The sequence below is a fragment of the Pongo abelii genome, chromosome X (assembly GCF_028885655.2).
Source record: "Pongo abelii isolate AG06213 chromosome X, NHGRI_mPonAbe1-v2.0_pri, whole genome shotgun sequence".
Taxonomy (NCBI): Eukaryota; Metazoa; Chordata; class Mammalia; order Primates; family Hominidae; genus Pongo; species Pongo abelii.
The window spans coordinates 38,801,164-38,822,027 of record NC_072008.2 but is presented as its reverse complement, the minus strand read 5'-3'; the positions used below and the strand labels follow the sequence as shown (position 1 = coordinate 38,822,027).

The 20,864-nt window shown below is 39.6% G+C and overlaps 1 protein-coding gene across 1 annotated transcript in view; it reads right to left on the bottom strand.

The window, feature by feature from the left end:
- TSPAN7 (tetraspanin 7) overlaps positions 1–16,891 on the bottom strand; it is a 126,469-nt gene extending 109,578 nt beyond the window's left edge. Inside the window, exon 1 of the mRNA XM_009234722.3 lies at positions 16,774–16,891. Within this exon, the coding sequence (XP_009232997.2) occupies positions 16,774–16,854 (81 nt within the window). The 5' untranslated portion in view covers positions 16,855–16,891. The remainder of the gene's footprint in view (positions 1–16,773) is intronic.
- Between the last annotated feature and the right edge of the window lie 3,973 nt (positions 16,892–20,864).

Below are 20,864 nucleotides of genomic sequence, written 5' to 3'. Positions count from 1 at the left end.
TTTACTGGAATCATAGGCATCCATTAATGCTGCCGGCCAAATGCTTTTCTGTACCTATTACACCTATTATCAGCAAGCAACTCAGCATTAACTGCATTTAGAACTCCGGGCTTACTGTGCAGTTGAAAAGAATACCATTTACTATCTTATGCCTCTTAAATGAACATATGGCCTTTCACAACTTTGTATCTCCACCCCAACCCCCTCCTTTAATTCCAATCCTGCCTTTCTAGCCACTTCAAACATCTACCTGATCACCCATTTTGGTTAGCCAAGGGGGTTTAAGAGAGGAGGAAATGAGGCGGCTAGGAATCATACCCACTCAGCCAGGCCTCATCCCAACTATGAAAAGCCACTCTTCAGGCCAGAAGGGAAAAGCATGGGCTGCAGTAGAGCTGTCCAGGGGCCTACACAGTCTAGTGACCAGGAGTTCACTGGTCCAACTCCAGCTGTTCACCACTCACATGTCTCTGCTACTTCTCTGGGTCACTTTCTCCTTCTGCCCCTACACCAACCACGTCTCTTTTTTTTTTTTAAAATTATTATACTTTAAGTTTTAGGGTACATGTGCACAACATGCAGGTTTGTTACATATGTATACATGTGCCATGTTGGTGTGCTGCACCCATTAACTCATCATTTAGCATTAGGTATATCACCTAATGCTATCCCTCCCCCCACCCCCACCCCACAACAGTCCCCGGTGTGTGATGTTCCCCTTTCTGTGTCCATGTGTTCTCATTGTTCAATTCCCACCTATGAGTGAGAACATGCGGTGTTTGGTTTTTTGTCCTTGCAATAGTTTGCTGAGAATGATGGTTTCCAGCGTCATCCATGTCCCTACAAAGGACATGAATATCTTGAGTTTGAATGCCTAAAAAAGAACTTCTCCATTCAGATCTTACAAGGCTGATTATCTCAAGTTCCACTGAACACCCAACAAACAAATATTTAAAGGTCAGATCTGCTCTCCAGGTCAATCAACTGTGACCATGGCAGATGGTGGGGAGGGTCAGGAAGTATAGAGATGGTCAAAAATAAATAATTTCCTAGGGTCACCTCTATCAATGAAAAATATAGTCAAACAAGCTTCTGAGAACCAGCCTATCTTTTAAATCTACCTTTGTCTCAAACTAAACACATGCAAAATGGAACACATCATATTAGTCTCAAACCCGCTTTTTCTAAGGTCTGCATTTTCATGAGAGTATCACCATCATCCATGCTCTTTAAGCACAGAATACTGGGGTTCTCTCTCACAAATATTCTTGCCACATCATGAAGTAGCTGTCCCCTGTCCTCCATTCTTCATTCCCATTGTCACCCTATATTAGACCTTCATTCTTACCTAGTTAACCTGGTTTCACCACTTCTTGCTTTTCTTATTTCAACCCAACCAACTTACTACTTCCAGATTAGGCCTGCAAAGTGTAGCTCCCAAAGTTACCACTCTCTGCTCAAAAGTATGGACTAGTCTTCACCTACTGGCCAAAGCAGGCCCAAAACCCTAACTCATGCAATCAACCCACAATAAGGCTTATTCCTACTTACCTAGACTTGCTGCATGCCTCACTTTTTATTACAGCTAAACTTATTCCTGTCCTAAACACAGAAACCATTCTGCTGATAGCCTTCATTATCCTCTCCAAGAACCACTTGTCAAAATCCTGTCATTCTCCAAGTGAACTCTGTCCACATGACCTTTCCAAATTCCCCAGCCCCACAAGCTCTCTCTCTTACAGTTCATTGCTATCCAAGCGCCACATATCTAACTTTAAATTAGGGTATTACAAAGCTTCAATCAAAAATCACATTCAAAGTAAAAAGAAACTGGTGAAATTAATCTTACTAGTATATTTAAACCACTATATCCAAAATATTACCATTTCAACATGCAATTAATGTAAAAAATGAGATATTTTACAGTGTTCATACTAACTCTTAAAAGTCTGGTATTTATTTTACATGTAGAGACATCCCAAGTTTGGACTATCCACATTTGAAGTGCTCAGGTGGTTAATTTATTGGACAGTACGTTACCAGCTCTTTCAAGATAAAAATCATGAGGCTTTCTTCATTCCCACTCCCATAGGCCCATATTAAACTTTAGATTTTAATTCTTGAGGGTAAGGATCGGACTTTCCTTCTAGTTATATCCCCTAGAACAGGAATCAGCAAATTGTAGCCCATGGGTCAAATCTGGCTGCAAATAAAGTTTTATTGGACTATAGCCTTACTCATTCATTTACATATTGTCTATGCTGCTTTCACACTACAATGGCAAAGGTGACTAGTTGCAACAGAGACTATATGGCCCACAATATAAATAAAATAAAATATTTGCTATCTGGCCCTTTACAGAAAATGTTTGCCTACCACTTCTCTAGAGCAATAATTCCCAAAGTGTGGTTAGTGGACAAACCAGTGTCTGGTCAGCAAACTGTTGTCAGTCCACATTGAGAAGAAGTTTGTACCAGAAAGTAAACAGACTTTTTTTTAAACAAAGCTTTCTGAATGAAGGAAGCAGTATATTAATTAATAGTCTGACAAGCTTTTTATCCCACTACAACTGTTTGACTTTATTGTACCTTTTGTCACATAATTTTTAAAAATTTTATAACCAAACACATTTATTTTTTATTTAATTGCTTCCAAATTTCCAGCTTACATAAGGCAGTCTCTCTCCTAATTTGTACATATGGTATGTACATTTTCTCACAGGATTTTATTTTTATATTTGAGCATTTAAACTAATTGGAAGTTTTCATATCATCTAAGTGAGGGCTCCAATTTTATTTTCCCACATATAGATATCCCATAGTATCAGGATCGTTTAAATCTAGTTTCTGTCACTGAAATGAATGCTCCTTTTCATTTATTAAATCATATTCACTAGAATTTATTTCTGGATTCTTCATTGTTCCACCGACCTATGTATTTCTAAGCAAACATCATATTGAATTGATTATATAGTTGTATTAATTTTGTATTGCTCCATAACAATATTACCACAAATGTAGAAGCTCAAAACAAAACACATTTATTATCTCATAGTTTCTGTGGGTCAAAAATCTGGGCATAGCTTAGCTGAGGCTTCTGTTTCAGGGCCTTGCAAAGCTTCGATCAAAGCATCAGGCAGGGCTGTAGTCTCATCTGAGGTACAAATGGGGAAGAATCTGCTTCCCAGATCATTTGACTATTGGCAGCATTCAGTTGCTTGCTGGTTACAGAGGGCCTTAGTTTCTTGCTAGCTGTCAGCCAGAGATTGCCCTGAGTTCCTTGTCATGTGGCCCTCTCTACAGGGCAGTTCATAACATAAAAGTTTGATTCTTCAAAGCCAGAAAGGAACAGAGTCTTTCAGCAAGATAGACTTTAAAATCTTATGTAATAAAATCATGCATACATAGTCATATGCATTTGATCACTTCATTATATTCTATTAATTAGATGACAGTCTCAGGTCTTACCCACACCCAAGCAGAGTGGATTAAACAAGGGCATGAATATCAGGAGGTGAGATTATGGGGGACATCTTATAGTCTATCTGCCACAATAGTATATTCTGATAATAAGGCATATACTTCCTTTTCCTCCCCAAAATATCTCTTGATTTCTCAGGTATTTATTCTTCTATGTAAACAATATAGTTTTATCAAGTACCATCTCCTCCCCCCTCCCCCAAATCCTGTCAGTATTCTATTGGGAAATACATTAAAAACATTTTTAGAAAACTGATATTTTTATGATACTAAATTTCCCCACCCAAGAACATCTGGTATCATTTAATCTGTTCAGATCTCATTTTATGACCCAAGATAGGATTTTATTGTTCTTCATATAAGAGCCTTGCCTTTCTTATTAACTTTTTTCTGAAGTAATTATGATTTCTGTTGCTGCTGTGAATGAAATGCCTTCCTCTCTTTCCTAAGGCTTATGCTAAAATAATAAAAAGAAATTAATTGTTGTATATTTCTCTTACATCCATCCATCTTATCAAATTCTCTTAGTAGTTTTTTCCTAACATCTCTTGGGTTATTTAGTTTACAACAACTACATCTGTAAAAAGATAATTTTATCTCTTTCTCCAATGTTAATTTTTTCTTACTGCATTTGCTAGATAAACCAAGTCATAAATAATAATGGTAAACAAGAATCTCTGTCCAGTTTCTGATTGGCTCAAATAATTTTAGTATTTTACCACTTGTTTAAACAAATACTTACTGTTGGTTTTAACATTTGTTGAATGAAAATCATCTTTGTTAATAAAGATAATGGTAGATACTCCACTCTTAAGGAGGTAGAACATAACTCTCCACATAAGCGTGGACTGTGCATTGTGATTTTCTTTGAAAGAGTACCATATGAGAAGCGGGGAAAGAGCAACTTTACGGTGGAGAAACCTGACAAATTATCTCACCCCGGTGATCAAAGTCAATATCAACAGTGATAAATAATGTTGGTGGTATGTATCCTTAACATGATATGATTGAAATAGCACTTTACCTCTGTGGTCTTCTTCCCCAGAGCACATAACTACATTCTAATCATGAAAAAAACATCAGGCAAATCCAAATTGAGGGACATTCTACAAAATGCATCAGCAGTACTCCTCAAAACTGTTAACAGTCAAAAACAAGAAAAGTCTGAGAAATTGTCACAGCCAAGGGGAGCCTAAGGAGACATGACTACTAAATGTAATATGGGGTAGCCTGTAACAGAAAAAGGATATTAGGTTAAAACGAATGAAATAGGAATGAAGCATGGACTTCTGATAATTAAAATTTATCAATATTGATTAACTATAACAAATGTATCATATTAATGTAAGCTGTTAGTAATAGGGAAAAATGGTGGTATGATATATGGGAACTCTATGCACTATCTCTATAATTTTTCTGTAAACTTAAAGCTGTTCCAAAAAGAAAAGCTTATTTTAAAAAGAATGATGGAAGTCACCAATTCCTCATTTGACTCTAAGTGTCAGACTTATATTTATTCATCCTAGATAGGAATACCTTTATCCCAATGACAGGACCAAACTCAGTGAGTCCTATTTTTGGTTCCTGTTCAAACCACTCTGTTAACTCAGCTCTCTTTGGTAGCAAACTATAAAACCCTAAAAGTGAATCATTCTTAATTTCCAGGATGGGGAATATTCTGACCAATTTATTCATTTAACAAGTATTGATACAGTACCTCTCATGTACAAGAAACTAGGAAAGAAACACTTTATGCCCTAAGGAATAATGTTGCCAAAATATATATGTATCACACTTTAGTTTATAAAGCACTTGAATGTTATTTGACCCTCAACACTTGACTGAGGTGGGTAATCACAGATATCCTCAATTCTAAAGAGGAAACTGGGGCTCAGAGAGAATAAGTGATTTGCCTAAGGTCACACAGCAAACGTACTAGCTGAGACTTCACATTAAGTCTAATTTTAAATCCTCTGCAATAGAATGCAATGGTTAAAAGAATATCAAGTGAGTGATACAGTTCAAAATATGAAACAGAAATCTGGAGGAGCTAGAAGTCCACAAAAGCTTCACCAGAAACAGAACTTTAACCCAAATAGAGATGGGGATGTAGAAGGGATGTTTAGCAACATTTTTCACAGTCTTATCAAGCTTTGGGTTCCTTTTCAACCCCAAAGGGGTATACCTTTGTGAAGTCCTAGTCTAATCCCTGGAAATCATAAACAATCAATTAGTATTTATGGAGTGATTAGAACAATGAACTGATCCAGGAGTTCTACACATCATCATGATGATGTTTGAAGAATGAATGGGAATTGAGGTGCAGAAGCAACTTCATTTCACTAAGAAGAATAGCAGTCTGAGGTAAGAATAAAAGTCTCTGTATTACTGGTGAGAAAAAGATTGATTATTCAATAGCCATGGTAACTAGTAACCACCAGCACCAACTTTTAAACCTATTTGATTGAGGGCAATTCACCTCAGACTAATCATCAATGACAACTCAACTTGCTTCAGGGAATACACTTCTGGAAGCCAATTACAATGAGCTTCACACAATTCAAGGTCAGCCAATCAGCAGCAGACACACTGCAGTGAACATGCTTCTCAGAGTCAATCAACAGTAGTCTCACTCAAATAGCCATGCTTCTAAAGTCAAGTTCAACCACTCATGCCTCTGTAACCAAAACACCACTATGTTTCCCAAAAAGATCAATAATCTGCTTCACTCACAGACTATGCTTAACACAGCTGTCTCTTACTTTGGTAAGTAATGAATTCTGGGTTTTGTTTTACATGTTGGATTATGGTCTCTCTTTGACAAACCAAGACTTTTCCCTAACTTCTCAGAACATCTGTGAAAAAAAATAGATTCCCCCTAAGGAATGGAAACTACTCCAAACTCCAAGAGTTCACTTGAAGACCCTTGCCAAAGACCAATTAAGTGGGTAAGAAAAATGCTACATTGACTACATCTTGTTTTGTGGAATACTCTCCTCAATTTAGCTTTATGGTACCACAGATCATATCATAGGAAAGCATTCATGAGGTAAGAACTCATTTATATCAAATGGCATCACAGCCCCATAGAGCTACATCCCAGGAATCAGAATCACCTTGGGATTTTTTTTTTTTTAAACTCACACACCCAGGTTTCTCTTCATATCAATTAAAACTTAAACTCTATGAGATAGGACTGAGAATCTGTGTTTTTAAATGTCCTTGGTGATTCTGATACACATTGCTTTAGTCAGGAATGATTAGCATGGTCTCCTAAGAGTGCAAGGCCATTTTGGTTTACTGAAAGACACTGCAGGCCTGGTTCCAGACTCTCAGGCAACGAAGACCAAATTAATATTGCCAGTACTAGGTTAGATACTCCGTAGCTACCTGCAGATCCAGGAGGCTCAAGTGAACCAAGCCTGCTATTATCTACTGAGTTCTCCCTGGATCAATGTTTCTCAATCCTAATTGCACAGCTGAACCACCTGGGAGCATATTTTAGCATATCAATTCTGGCACTCCATCCAGACCAACTGAATCAGAATCTCTTAGGATGGGGTCTAAGTATCTTCTTTAGGGCCCCTTAGGCAATTCTATGGGCAAACAGGGTGAGAATCACTCATCTAGACTGTTCACCAGTACCTGTGTCTGACTCATCTCATCATCCTCTAGTATAAGGCACCTGGAATTTCTCCTAGAAACAGATGATGATGCGAAAATCCCACTATATCTTGCAGAAAGCACCAAAGAAAATCTTCCAGAGTCAAAATGTGATGTTTAAACTATTTTAAATGCTTTACACTAAAAGCCCAGACTTCACCACTATGCAATATATATATGTAACAAAACTGCACTTGTATTCCCTAAATCTATAAAAGTAATAATAAATGTTTTAAAAGGCAATAAACAAATAAATAAAATGCTGTTTTAACTGTTTAACTGATCAAATAACCAAAAGGAAAAACAAAACAAAGAAAACCCTCTCGTTTTTCCTCTACATCCTTTTCTTGATGAATAGTGGGGTTCTGCAGTAAGATGAAAAAAATGTTCAGCCAAGAATGAAAATCATTCTGTCATGGCAAGGGGAGTAACAGCCAAAATAAGAAATTTAAGAGCAGCATTCCAAAAATCTGCTTGCAATGAGGAGGTAACTCAGACTGGAAGCTGCTGTAATGGAACTAAAGGAGAAAAAGACATAAGAATATATTTTTAAAGTGTGTTTCAAATGGGTTTAGCAGTGCATTAGTCATCTATGTCAAGAGTTTAACATGTTTAAACAAAGAAACACAGTCACAATGACTTTCAATTTTCAGCACCTTCTGAGGTGCTTACTTAAAGCAGTATATAAAGAACAATCACTGAATAAGTAATGCAACTCACAATAGGGTCAAATCAAGAACTCTAGTTGTGATTAGAATGGAGAAGAGTATTTCATTCTATTTAGACCAAAATTCAGCTAATTTCTAAGCAACGACTAAGTGAAAAAGACTTAATGTTCCCCAAATGTTATAAAAGGTAGTTCACACATCCTAACTGTATATTGCATATGGTAAATTAAGTTGATAAAATAAGAAAAAACTCCAGATTATAATGTACAAGTCCCATAATAACCATGAAGGGTTATCACTGTAGTAAAAGAAAAATAGCCAAGCAATAATCAGTTTAACATCAAGGTCCTCTCCCCAACACACACACCACACTATAAACACTAAATTAATCCAGCAAGGTCTGAATTAGGTCAGAAGACACATGGGACTTCATCTGGTGGGAAGAAATAAGAAGGGCAGAAAAAGCAGCAGCAACCTTCAGAGCTTCATTTCCATTTGTCCAGTCGCTGATGACCAGATGACCTTACAGAGGATGTGTCTTAGTAAGCCTGTTCCAACTTAGAACACTTCCCTTGAAATCCAAAAGCTTTTTAAAAATTGAAAACTGGGTACCAATATTTATTAGAATAGCCCGACTATTGCTGTTTTAGATGCTCTATTCAATCACTCACAATCAACTGGGTATTTAATTAGTACCATCTGATGTAGAGATAAAGATATAAAGGACTTCCAGTTAAAGATGACAGATTGAACACATCCATTTACCTTGGCTATCTCCCAAAACTCCACTGAAATGACACTAAAAGAATGTTTTTAACCTACAATAACAAAGAGAGGAGACAACCACAATGATCTCTTCAAAGCTGAGAAAAAGCCAAATCTTATGGCAGCTGTGAGAGAAGCACAAAATAAAATATTTGCACCCAAACATCCCCAAAAGACTCAGGGGTTAGCAGCTCCACGCACACGTGGAAGTAGGGAGGAAAGGAGAGCTAAAATAAGTAGGTTCCAGTAAGAGTTTTTCGAAAAACAATTCGATTCCTCACCCCCACCCCCGCCACCAACTTCCTGTCTCTGGCTTCTACTCATTCTACTATAGGTTCAGATATTTATTCTTTGGAGGGTGAAAGAGATGGTCTCTGAACTGGTGAATATAAGCACAGTGGACATGGATTCTACACCGGAAACAGGAGCTTAAGCAAAGGTTTATATACTGTATATAGAGACTTCTATATTCTCACCTTCTTTACTCAGAGAGCAATTAGAAGATTCTTCTGTAGGATATCTGATGAGACCAAAAGAAAAGACCTAAAGATATTGACCTTGGTCCTAAAACTCAACTGCCCAGCCAAATCACCCAAATTACAATTGATAAACACGTACTTTAGGCTAAGAGTTTCCAATCAGCTTCATAGTGCCCCCTCTTAAACATGTACAGAAAAGAGAGCAAAACATGACCATAAATTTGAGGTAAGCCTGTAATATGCCAGAAAACAGAACAGTCTGAAGGAAACTATGCAGGAAGAAGCAAACTCAAAAAAATTACTAATATTTTCAGAGAGATATTAAAACTATATTACACTCATGAAACAAAAAGAGAATGCTAGAAAAAAAGAACATTCAGACCTCAAAAAGAAGCTTCTAGAAATTAACATATGAAACAAATGAAAAATGCAATAGCAGCAAGATAAAGTGGAAGTGATCTCCCAGAAATAGAACAAAAAGAAAAAGAGGTAGAAAATAGAAGGGGAGAAAATTAGAAGATTAGTCTAGGAGGTCCAACATCCAAATAGGACAGAAAAAAATGAAGGTAAAGAAAACAAAAAACAAAAGAAAATTTCCCCAAACTCAAGGACCAGATTGAAAGGTATACAGAAAATTTCCAGATTGAAAGAGTACCCAGGAAATAGTTAAAAATAGACATATACCAGAGCATATTGTTGTGAAATTTCAGAGCAAGCAAGAGATCATAACAACTTTCAGAGAAGAAAAGCAGGATTCAAGAAGAATCAGAATAACATCTGATTTCTCAACACTAACAACAAGAACAAGACTTGGAATAGGGAGAGACAGAAAAATTCTGAGGATAAATGATTTCCAAACTACAATTCTACACTAAGCCAAACGATCAAATTAAGAGAAAAATAAGATTTTCATACCTGTAAGAGCTCAAAAAATTAACCCCAATACATCATTTTTTCCAGAAAATTATTAAACTTGCTCTACCAAAATGAAAAAAAAAAAAAACAAAAAACACCAAGGAAGAGAAAGACATGACATCTCAAAAACCGAGGATCCAACGTAAAAGGAGACAGGATTCACCAGGATGATGGTGAAGGGAGACTATATTGATGTCCACTGTTTCAAAGGCCCAGAAAATACTAGTCCAGATTAAAGATCAGAAAGCTTTGGGAGAAATGCCTCCAAGAACAAGAATCTGATATGACACATGAAGTGTTTGAACAGACTGAGTGAAGAAACAGATCTTGGGGAAAGTACAGGGATAAATTAGGAGTGAGCATGGCAACTAAAAAGCAAAGGACCAAACAAGGCAATTCCTAACTGCAGAGAAAACAAAAAGCTATGCAAGTAATCATAATATACACACTACATGGCTCAGCTGTGACTAGGTTTACCTAGTCATGTTAATGAAATCACTGACGACCACTCTAACCAAAATATGACAACGATAAAATGATATATTAGGGTCTACTACAATATATGGAAGATAAGAGTATGGGAGAAAGGGGCAGGAGGGCTAAATCTTCATCTTCTGTAGTGGGAAGACAGTACATAACATCTAAAACTGAAAAGTTGAGAAATAGAATACATGTGTTATTTTAAAATGCAGGTAAAATGCCAAAAGCAGCAGCTAGTAAACGTTGGTACACATTCTATTGACTACTCGATACCTGACATGTAATAGACATTCAGTGAATGATTGAATCGTATTGATGTGCAAAAGAATAACTATAAACTAAAGTATGTGCCTGATACGGTTTGGCTGTGTCCCCACTCAAATCTCATTTTGAATTGTAGCTCCCATAATTTCCACTTGTTGTGGGAGGGACCCAGTGGGAGATAATTGAATCATGAAGGTAGGTTTTTCCCATGCTGTTCTCGTGATAGTGAATAAGTCTCACAAGATCTGATGGTTTTATAAATGGGAGTTCCCCTGCACAAGCTCGCCTCCCTACCACCGTGTAAGATGTAACTTTGCTGCTCATTCGCCTTCAGCCATGATTTTGGGGCCTCCCCAGCCATGTGGAACTGTGAGTCAATTAAACCCCTTTCCTTTATAAATTACACAGTCCCAGATATGTCTTTATTAGCAGCTTAAGAACAGACTAATACAGTGCCCAAATTCAAACACTCTTTAAAATGTTAGGAGTTGCTCTTTAAGATTTTTCCCTCTATTTATATCTCAAGTACCTAAACTTTCTGGACAAAAAAAAAAAAAAAAAATGGTTTTAAATTATTTTTCCAAAAAAGATTAGTGATGTTTCTCAAATGAAAAACAAATTGCTGATATTTTACCATAGAAGAATTTGATAGCACTATTGATAAGCTAATTACCTCCTTAGATAATCAAGGAAGAAATCAGGCCCAATATACACTTGAATTAAGCAAGGGAAATTTCTCTTCACACATGGTGGATTTAAATCTTAGCTTAGAACTCAGATGAGTATTTAAAATACATTAAAAATGTATAAATAAAACAAAAATTCACCTGGTAAGCAAAATATTTATTACATTTCTTTGCTTGATCTTGAAACAGTTACATTGGTTGTGAAGAAAGGATATTTTGTTATATATATAGGGCAAGATCTTTTTTATTCACGCTTAACAAATTCTAATTAAAAATTTAAATAACCAAAATGTCTGACAAACTAAGTGATCACAAAAATATAATGATTGAACTATCATTAGGATAAGCAAGTCCTTGTAAAATCTGCTATTCCATCTTTTCACACATTTATTGGAGGAACACATTTAAATAACTACAGGTAGACTAGAAATAACATTGTTTTAAAAAAAAGTCCCCATTGAGGTGAGTTGAAATAAATAACTGAGCCCAAGAGTAGTCAATAAAATTTCATTTATTCATTAATTAATTCATTCATTAAGGAAATAAGTATTTAGTGAGTAAACCTACTATGAGCCTGACATTGTTTGCTAGTCTTTAAAGCACAGGATAACTTACTCCTAGGTGTGTTTTTCCCTCCTCTTCTATAAACCTGAAAATAAAACATACAAATCAAGAGAAATGAAGGATCAGTTTACACAGCATTCAGGTGATATTATTTAACCAAAAGACAAATCATCCCATCCATTTGAACACAATTATATAAAGAGGTACCTACCTTTTGCCTTCAAGTAATTATATAGTACACAATAGAGAATGTTTTTCTTCTCACGTGATTGTGTTGCGCATGCTCTGCTACGGTGGTTCCAAACACCAATAAATATACAGAGTTTTGCATAACGCTCCATTTTTTCTTCACAGGACTTACTGCTATGTAAGTCCAGTAGTGCAGAGGTTGGTGGCAGTGTTGACATTTTGAGCAAGGCAATTCTTTGTTGTGAGAGGTTGTCTTGTGTACTGTAGGATGTTTAGCAGCATCTGTGGCCTCTACCCATGAAAGGCCAGTATCATCCTCCCCTCCAGCTATGGCCAAAAATGTCTCCAGACATTGCCAAATATGAGAGGAGGGCAAAACTGCCCCCTTTTGAGAACCACCACTTTAGAGAAACACCTCAGAGAGAGAGTGTGATTATAGACAGAAGAGAAAGCCAGATAAAACAATAATCTCTCTTTCAAAAGTGTAGACTTCTGGCTTAACATATGCTCAAGTATGTCAACCTTTATGATGCTACTGCTCTACCACCATTTTAAGTTCAAATGCCTTCTAGTTCTAAATCTAAATTAAGGTAAAGAAAGGGAAAAATTCCTATTAAAACAACTCACGAACACAAAGGAAATAATTCTGTCTAATCTTTCCTCCACCTTCCACTTTAAAGAACACCAAGGTCGGCCGGGTGCGGTGGCTCACGCCTGTAATCCCAGCACTTTGGGAGGCTGAGGCGGGCAGATCACGAGGTCAAGGGATTGAGACCATCCTGGCCCACATGGTGAAACCCCATCTCTACTAAAAATACAAAAATTAGCTGGGTGTGGTGGCACACACCTGTAGTCCCAGCTACTCAGGAGGCTGAGGCAGGAGAATGGCGTGAACCCAGGAGGCGGAGGTTGCAGTGAGCCGAGATTGCGCCACTGCACTCCAGCCTGGGCAACACAGCGAGACTCTGCCTCAAACAAACAAACAAACAAGACCACCAAGGTCATCTTTTTGTAAACTACCTAGCATAATCCCAGAAGTTTTGACAAATATTTGAGTACTTACTATGTGCCAGACATAGTTCTAAGTGCTGAAGAAAGATTTACCAACTGCATTTACTGAACTGAGAAATAATTAAATAAACATTTAACAGGTAAATATTTGTGACCTTGGTTTTGGCAAAGGATTCTCAAATATGACACCAAAAGCATAAACAAAAAAAGAAAAAAAATAGGTAAGCTGGACTTCATAAAAATAAACTTTTGTACTTCAAAGGACACCATCTAAAGATAACCCACAAAATAAGAGAAAACACTTGTAAATCATGTATCTGATAAGGGACTTGTACCCAGAATATATAAAAGGCTCTTACTACTTAATATATATATATAAAAACCCCACATCTTAAGATGGTCAAAGGATAGGAATAAATATTTCTTCAAGAAAGATAAATGACCAACAAGCACATAAAAAAGACACTCAGCATCATTACACATCAGGGAAATTCATACCAGAACCACAATGAGATACCACCTTCACACCTACTAAGGCTATAATAAAAAAGTCAGGCAATAACAAATGTTGGCAAGGATGTGGAGAAATTGGAATCCTCATGGTCAAAGGGAACGAGTGCTTTGCTTTGTGAAACAGGCTGGCAGTTCTTCAAACAATTAAACTTAGAATTACCATGTGACCTAGCAATTCAACTCCCAGGTACATACCCAATAGAAATGAAGACATGTTCACACAAAAATTTGTACATGAATGTTTATAGCACCATTATTCATGATAGCTAAATGACCCAATCAACTCAAATGTCCAACAGACAAATGGATAAACAAAATGTGCTATAATCATCCAATGGAATATTATTCAACCATAAAAAGGAATGAAGTACTGATATACACTACAACATGGATGAACCTTGAAGTAATTATGCTGAGTGAAAAAAACAGTCACAAAAGGGCAACTATTGTATGATTACATTTATATGAAATGCCTGCAATACGGAAATCTCTAGAGACAGAAAGTGGTGGTTGCTTAGGGCTGGCAGGGGGTGGGCATGAGGGTGGGAAGTTGAAATTGGGGGGTAAACGGAATAACAGCTAAAGAAACGGGTTTCTTGTGAAATGATGCAATGTTCTAAAATTGACTGGGGTGATGGTTGCACATATCTATGAATATACAGAAATATATACCACTTATATACAAAAAAAATGTGCTACTTATACTAAAACTCACTGAATCGTATACTTTAAATAGGTGGCTTTTATGGCATGTGAATCATGCCTCAATAAGGCTACTTAAAAATAACGTCTTGTTTAAAATATCCTCACACATTCGAAGAGATCTTATTCTTTTGGTTGTAAGTATGAAATGATTACAACAACCAAAGCCAGAACTGGCTTTGGTATTTAAACTACTGAAAATGTTCCAGGTAAACATTTAAGACTATGAAAATCTTGAAAGTAGAAAAAATTAAAATGAAGGCATCAAGGAACTTCCAGAGGACATAAAATGCAGTGATTGTTTAAGATGTATTGGGGGCATTAAGTAATTAGATTCATAGGGGTGGAATGTAAGCAAGGAGAGTTAAAGTGTTCATATGAAAAGCCTCAGCCTGGAAGACCCCCTTCTTTACCAGCTTGCAGTGATTCTGAAAGAACAATATTTCTTCATGTGCACTGTAAACCTTATTTTTAAGGAAGCTAAAAATACCCCCCATATGATTTACTCCAGTAACAAATAGGAAGTCAAGTAAATGATAAAGGGCCAAACAAAAAGAGATTTAAGGAAACACATAAAAAGCTAAACCAGTTCCCAGGAATGTCTACTGGGAAGTTTCAGCAATCAGCATGTGTTATTGCTTTTTACAGGCAGAGCATAAGATGATATGATCCCTGCATAGCTCACAATTCCACTACTGAGACATTTCAACCTGTGTCGTTGTCAGTCCAAATAAAGTCCGTTTCTGTGTTTGCCTTGTGCAATATGCCAGTTAATCTATCCTAGCTCATTGCAGAGCTCCTGGTATGCGTGGTCTGGGGAGTCCATACCTTCCCCGACTTGAAGAACCACCAACGCCAGCGATAAGGAAATGTCCGGGTGCATTAGGAATATTTTTGATCCTCAATAAATCTCTGCTTCTTCCTTGACCATTGCAAACAGTCCGGTTTGCCATCTAGTTGATTCTCGGTACCTCATACAGCACTGTGCTCCAGTTTCAAAGCAAAATTAGGGCTAATATGTGGTGGTGGGTGAGTGGCGGGGGTGGGGGGTGCAAGAAGAAAACAACCAAAGGTTGAACTGGCTTTTCCTACAGAGCCTCAGATTTCAAAATGACTGCCGTCGAAGCTAAAATGACCCAGATTTGGGGGACAAGGGGGGAAGAGGGTCGATATTCATTCCCCTGCGGGGTAGCTGTAGCTTGATTATGGGAGTAAGGAACTAGGGAAGACGGAGTCATCTACACGAAAAGAGAAATAACGGGGAATGGTCTTTAAGTACCACGCACCTCTCTCAGTGAATCACTGCAGTGTCAGCCCTGCACTGATGCCATGATTTGCCAAACAGGATGAGGTAAGGCACAAGCCTGGAGCCCCCTCCTCCTCCTCCTCCTCCTCCTCCTCCTCCTCCTCCTCCTCGTCCTCCTCCTCCCCCTCCCCCTCCTCCTCCCCCTCCCCCTCCTCCTCCCCCCTCCCCCGCATAGAAAGGCGCATCCCTCCGCGAGGTGCACCACGCAGCCCCCCGCGGCCCTGGCTGAGGGGTGACGTCACCCTTCTGCATTGAGCTTCAAGGACCAGCGGCAGCACTGGATAGATGGGGAGTAGAGTTGGGGCGCTATCTCTATCACCAAGTGGAGGGGACCTTCTGCCAGGGCGCTGCGGATTGTGCTCATGCAGTGACAGAACCACCAGATAGGGAGTGTAAGGATGCAGGGAGGTGGGAAAGGAATCCAAAGGCTCATCTCTTGGGTCACCAAGAAACCTCAAAGATGCCCCCGGCTTATGTAAGACCCTCTCCCTTTCGTGCGCCTCCACGCGGTAACAACGCCTGCTCCCCATCGTGCGCTTGGGAGACTTCGGTCGCCCTTGCCCAGCCAGGCAGGCATGGTGCTTCTGGTGCCTCCCTCCCGCAGCCCCGTGGGGTCGGGAATAACTGGGAAACTGAGATTAAACCCCACGCTCCCATGTCCTCTCCTAGCCGACCACAGGTTAGCTCCAAGAGGAGCCGCGAACAGGCTGGTAGGGGAAGGGAGAGAAGGGTGTACAGCGAGGAAAACAGACGAATAAACCCGCAACTTTCCCTAGGAGCTGACCCTATCCCGGGAGATTATAAAAGAAACTAATGCATTAACATTTTTTTTGGAAGGTCAACAACCTGCAGTCACCGACACTCCGCAGCCCCTTGCAGCCTGCGCGGAGCGAGGTCTAGGGTTCCAGCAGCCCCGACCCGCACCCTGCCATCCTGCATCCCCGACCCAGCACGCCGCGCCTGTCTCCTTAAAGAGGGGTCCGAGATTTGATTTTTGGTTTGGGTTTTCCTCCCCACTTCTTTTCTCTGAGCATCATCATACAGACCGATGGAGAGCGACTCGGCCACCGGCCCGGCGTGGGCACTTACCCAGAAGACGAAGGAGTAGATGATGAGGAGGGTTTTGAGACAGGTTATCACAGGTTTGGTCTCCATTCTCCTCGATGCCATACTACAGAGCTCCGGCGGCGGCGGCGGCGGCAGGCGGCGGGCGGGCGCGCGGGAGGGGGAAGAGGCGGGGCGGGGCGGGGCGGCGCGGGGCGGGGGCGCGTGCCGCGGGAGGCCTCGTGAGCGCGCACCGCGCGGGGCTCCTACTGAAAAAGCCGGGCCGGGCAGTGACTGCGCATGCGGGAAACGCCGCCCGCGTCCGCAATACCGCGCAGGCTTAGACCCCCAGCAGAGGAGAAAGGCGAGGCCAGGCGAGGCGACGCGGGGCGCGGCAGGACAGGGGGGAGGGAATGGGAGAATTTAGTGGCCGGGTCAGAGGTCACGGGAACCTCTCCCAGTCCGCCCTGGCATTTAGATTTCTGCTTTGTACACAGTTGGGCGTTACATTTGCAGGTATGCCTGCACCTGGCTATGGGAAGTTTATGGGTGCCCCCCTGTCCATCAGTCACGTTTCTGCATTTTGACACCCCCCAGGGCCTTCTCACATGGAAATGACCCCGTAGTCATGTCCTTGGCAACCAGCAGGGCTTGTTTGTGCCAGGAACAGACTGTGACAGGTGGCCAGAGATACAGCTGGAGGGATGGGCAGGAACCCTGGAGCTCAGACAGACCCCAAATCCTCGCCACCGCAGGTATCTGCAGGCTCCTCCATTTTTTAGATTTGTCTCACATTTTGAAATAATAAAACGAAATGACAAGAAAGGTCTGTATGAGGCGTCATTCTTGCTGCACATACAATGTTTAACAGATAACAGAAAAATGTTTAATATGCCTGAGAATCATTTGCAGCACGCTAACAAGTACAGTCCACCTCCGTCCTGTAAAGGAAAGCCACACTGAGGTCAAAAAATAATGTTCACAACCAATTTGGAGTTCCTCAAAAAGTTGAACAGAGTTTGCATATGATCTAGCAACTCCATTCCTGGGTATTTACCCAAGAGAAATGAAAATATATGCCCACACAAAACCATATACATGAATGTTTATAGCGGCATTATTCACAATAGCCAAAAATTGGAAACAACTCAAATATCCGTCAGCTGATGAGTGGATGACCAAAATTCGGTGCATCCATACAACGGAAAATTATTCGGCCACAAAAAAGAATGAAGTACTACTGATAAATGCTGCAAGGTGGATGAACCTTGAAAATATGCTAAGTGAAAGAAGCCAGACACAAAAGACCACATATTGAATGATTCATGTATAGGAAATATCCAAAATAGACAAATCCATAGAGACAGAAAAGAGATTAGTGGTTGCAGCGAGTGAGAGGCAGGAATGAGAAGTGACTCTTAATGGGTAAGCGGCTTCTTTTTAGAGTAATGAGAATGTTCTAGAATTACATAGTGACGATGGTTGCACAATACTGTGAATTACTAAAAACCACTGAGTTGTATACTTTAAGAGGATGACTTTTATGACATATTAATTATATCACAATAAAAATGTACATTCCACCCAGATATTGTTTGTAGAGGAACACACAGATTCAGTGGGAGATTTAGCTTGATTGCTGAGAGACTAGTCAAAACAGCAACACTATCACAGTTTAACTCAATCGTGGATAATGATATTAAGGATCCATATTTGTGAAAGAGTGAAAAACAGAGTCGATAAGGCTTGGGAAAAGCCTGCCAAGGTCAGTTGTTACAGGAGTAATTATTACCTCTATCCAGTTATATGTGGTCTCAGGTCAATAAGGTAACTGTATAAACAGGACACAAATATGAGGAAGAGGAGAACCTGTTTAAGGAAATTGTCAACCATAACAAAAAGGTATGTGGGCATACAAGGGTGGAATATAGGTGCAGGTGAAAGAAGGGGCAGGTTGAGCAAGGTGTCTGTTATAAAGGGGTCTTGGCACACTGATTCTCTATGTCTGGGTGCTCATTTGCGTCACCTGGTGTTTTAAAACAATTATGAATGCCTGTGCCCAATCCCAGCTATTCGGAGTCATTTGGTGTGGGGTGAAAGCTCCGCTTTTTAGAAGCTTTTCAGGTGGTCTGAATATCAAGCAAGAGTTGAGGGGCATTGCCCCATACTGCAATGAACTTAAACCCAACTTCAGAGAGGAGCTTTCTCTTTCATTCTTACAGACTCCAGGCTGATTCCAACTGCTGCAGCAGCAGGAAAGGATACTGAAGACTTCAAACCCAGTGGGTATCCTTAGCATCAAAAGATCTTGGCCATATATTATTATTCTGTAAAGGGGTCAGAAATCTCAATATTCAGCCCAACAGTGACACTGCTAAGCATCATAATTTGGTGAGTTAATATATGACATTCACAGAAGACACCCATCAGTTTAAGCTAACTCACCGTCTCACAGTTTGGAGCATTTTTGGAATATCTCTTAGGTCCAGATTCTTGAAAACTTGGACTGTTCTAGCAAAAATAAACCATTTAAATATAGATAAATATGAATATTCAGTAATGTAATTAGTAGATAAATTAACATAGCTTGTAGCTAGATCCTTGCTCTCCAGTTGTGGCCCATGACATATATATAGGGTGACAAGCCATCCTAGTTTGCCCAGGACTGGGGGGTTTCCCTGCATTCAGGATTTTCATTGCTAAAACCAGGAAGGTCTTGCGCAAACCAGAACATATTAGTCACACTAACCCTGAGCTGGCAGCATTGACATCCACTGGAAGAGCTGTTTGAACATGCAGAACCTCAAGCCCCACTCCAAGCCCATGTTAACAAGATCTCCAGGGGAGTCAGATGGACAGTAATGTCTGTCATCTATTATGGATTGAATTGTGTCCTCCAAAAAGATATATTGAAGTCCAGGCTAGGTGTGGCTGAAGTCCTAACCCCAGTACCTCAGAATGTGATCTTATTTGGAAATAGGGTTGTTGCAAATATAATTAAGACAAGGTCATACTGGAGTAGTGGGGGCCCTTAATCCAAGCACTTTTAAGGGCTCATATCTTTAAAAGAAGAGACACAGGGAGAGGGCCATATGAAAACAAAAAGACACACAGGGAGAAGGCCATTGTGACAACAGAAGTAGAGATCAGAGTGATGCAGCTGCAAGCCAAAGACTGCCAAGGATTGATGGTCACCTCCAGAAGCTAGAAGGAGGCAAGGAAGGATTCTACCCAGAGTCTCAGAGAGAGGATGGCCCTGCTGACACTTTGATGTCAGACTCCTAGCCTCTAGAACTGTGAAATAATACATTTCTGTTTTTTTTAAAGCCACCCAGCTTGTGGTACTTTGTTACAGCAGCTGTAGGAAACTATCACATGTCTAAGATTCACTGATCTATAATGCATCAATATATAATCACAGCTGCCATATCACCAAGCAACTCACAGTAGCACCATTTACAATAGCCAAAATATGAAAACAACCTAAATAAATGTCCAGTGACAAGTAGATTAATGAAATCTATTTCGTGGCATATCTACACTATGGAATATTATTCAGCCATAAAAAGGGATGAAGTACTGATGCATGATACAACTTGGATGAACCTTGAAAACATTATGCTGAGTGAAAGCCAGGTGCAAAAGGATGCATATGTATAATTTTATTTATATGAACTGTCCATAATAGTCAAATCCATAGGCAGATTAGTGGTTGCCAAGGGCTAACCCTAATGGTGAGTAACTGCTTAATGGATATGGGGTTTATTCTTGTGGTGTCGAAGAAGTCCTGGAGCTAGATAGTGGTGATGGTTGTGCAACAGTGGGAATGTACTTAATGTTGAATTGTACATCTTAAAATAGGTAAAGTGGTAAATTGTATGTTATGTGTATTTTATAACACACAGAAATAATATGTAACCACAGCAAGTCCAAGTGTCCTGTGGCCTGAAGGAATGATGTAGGTTGGGGAGCTGAAGGAAGGTCAGCAAGGCTCAATAGCAGGAGGCAAAGAAGGTATAGAGAAGGCTGGAGAGAGGCCAGTCCATCCAGGTCTTTTTAGGTGACATTAAGAATTTTAATCTTTTGCCTAAGAGTAAGAGAAGTGTTTGCTTTTTATTTGCTTCAAATTCAGCAAG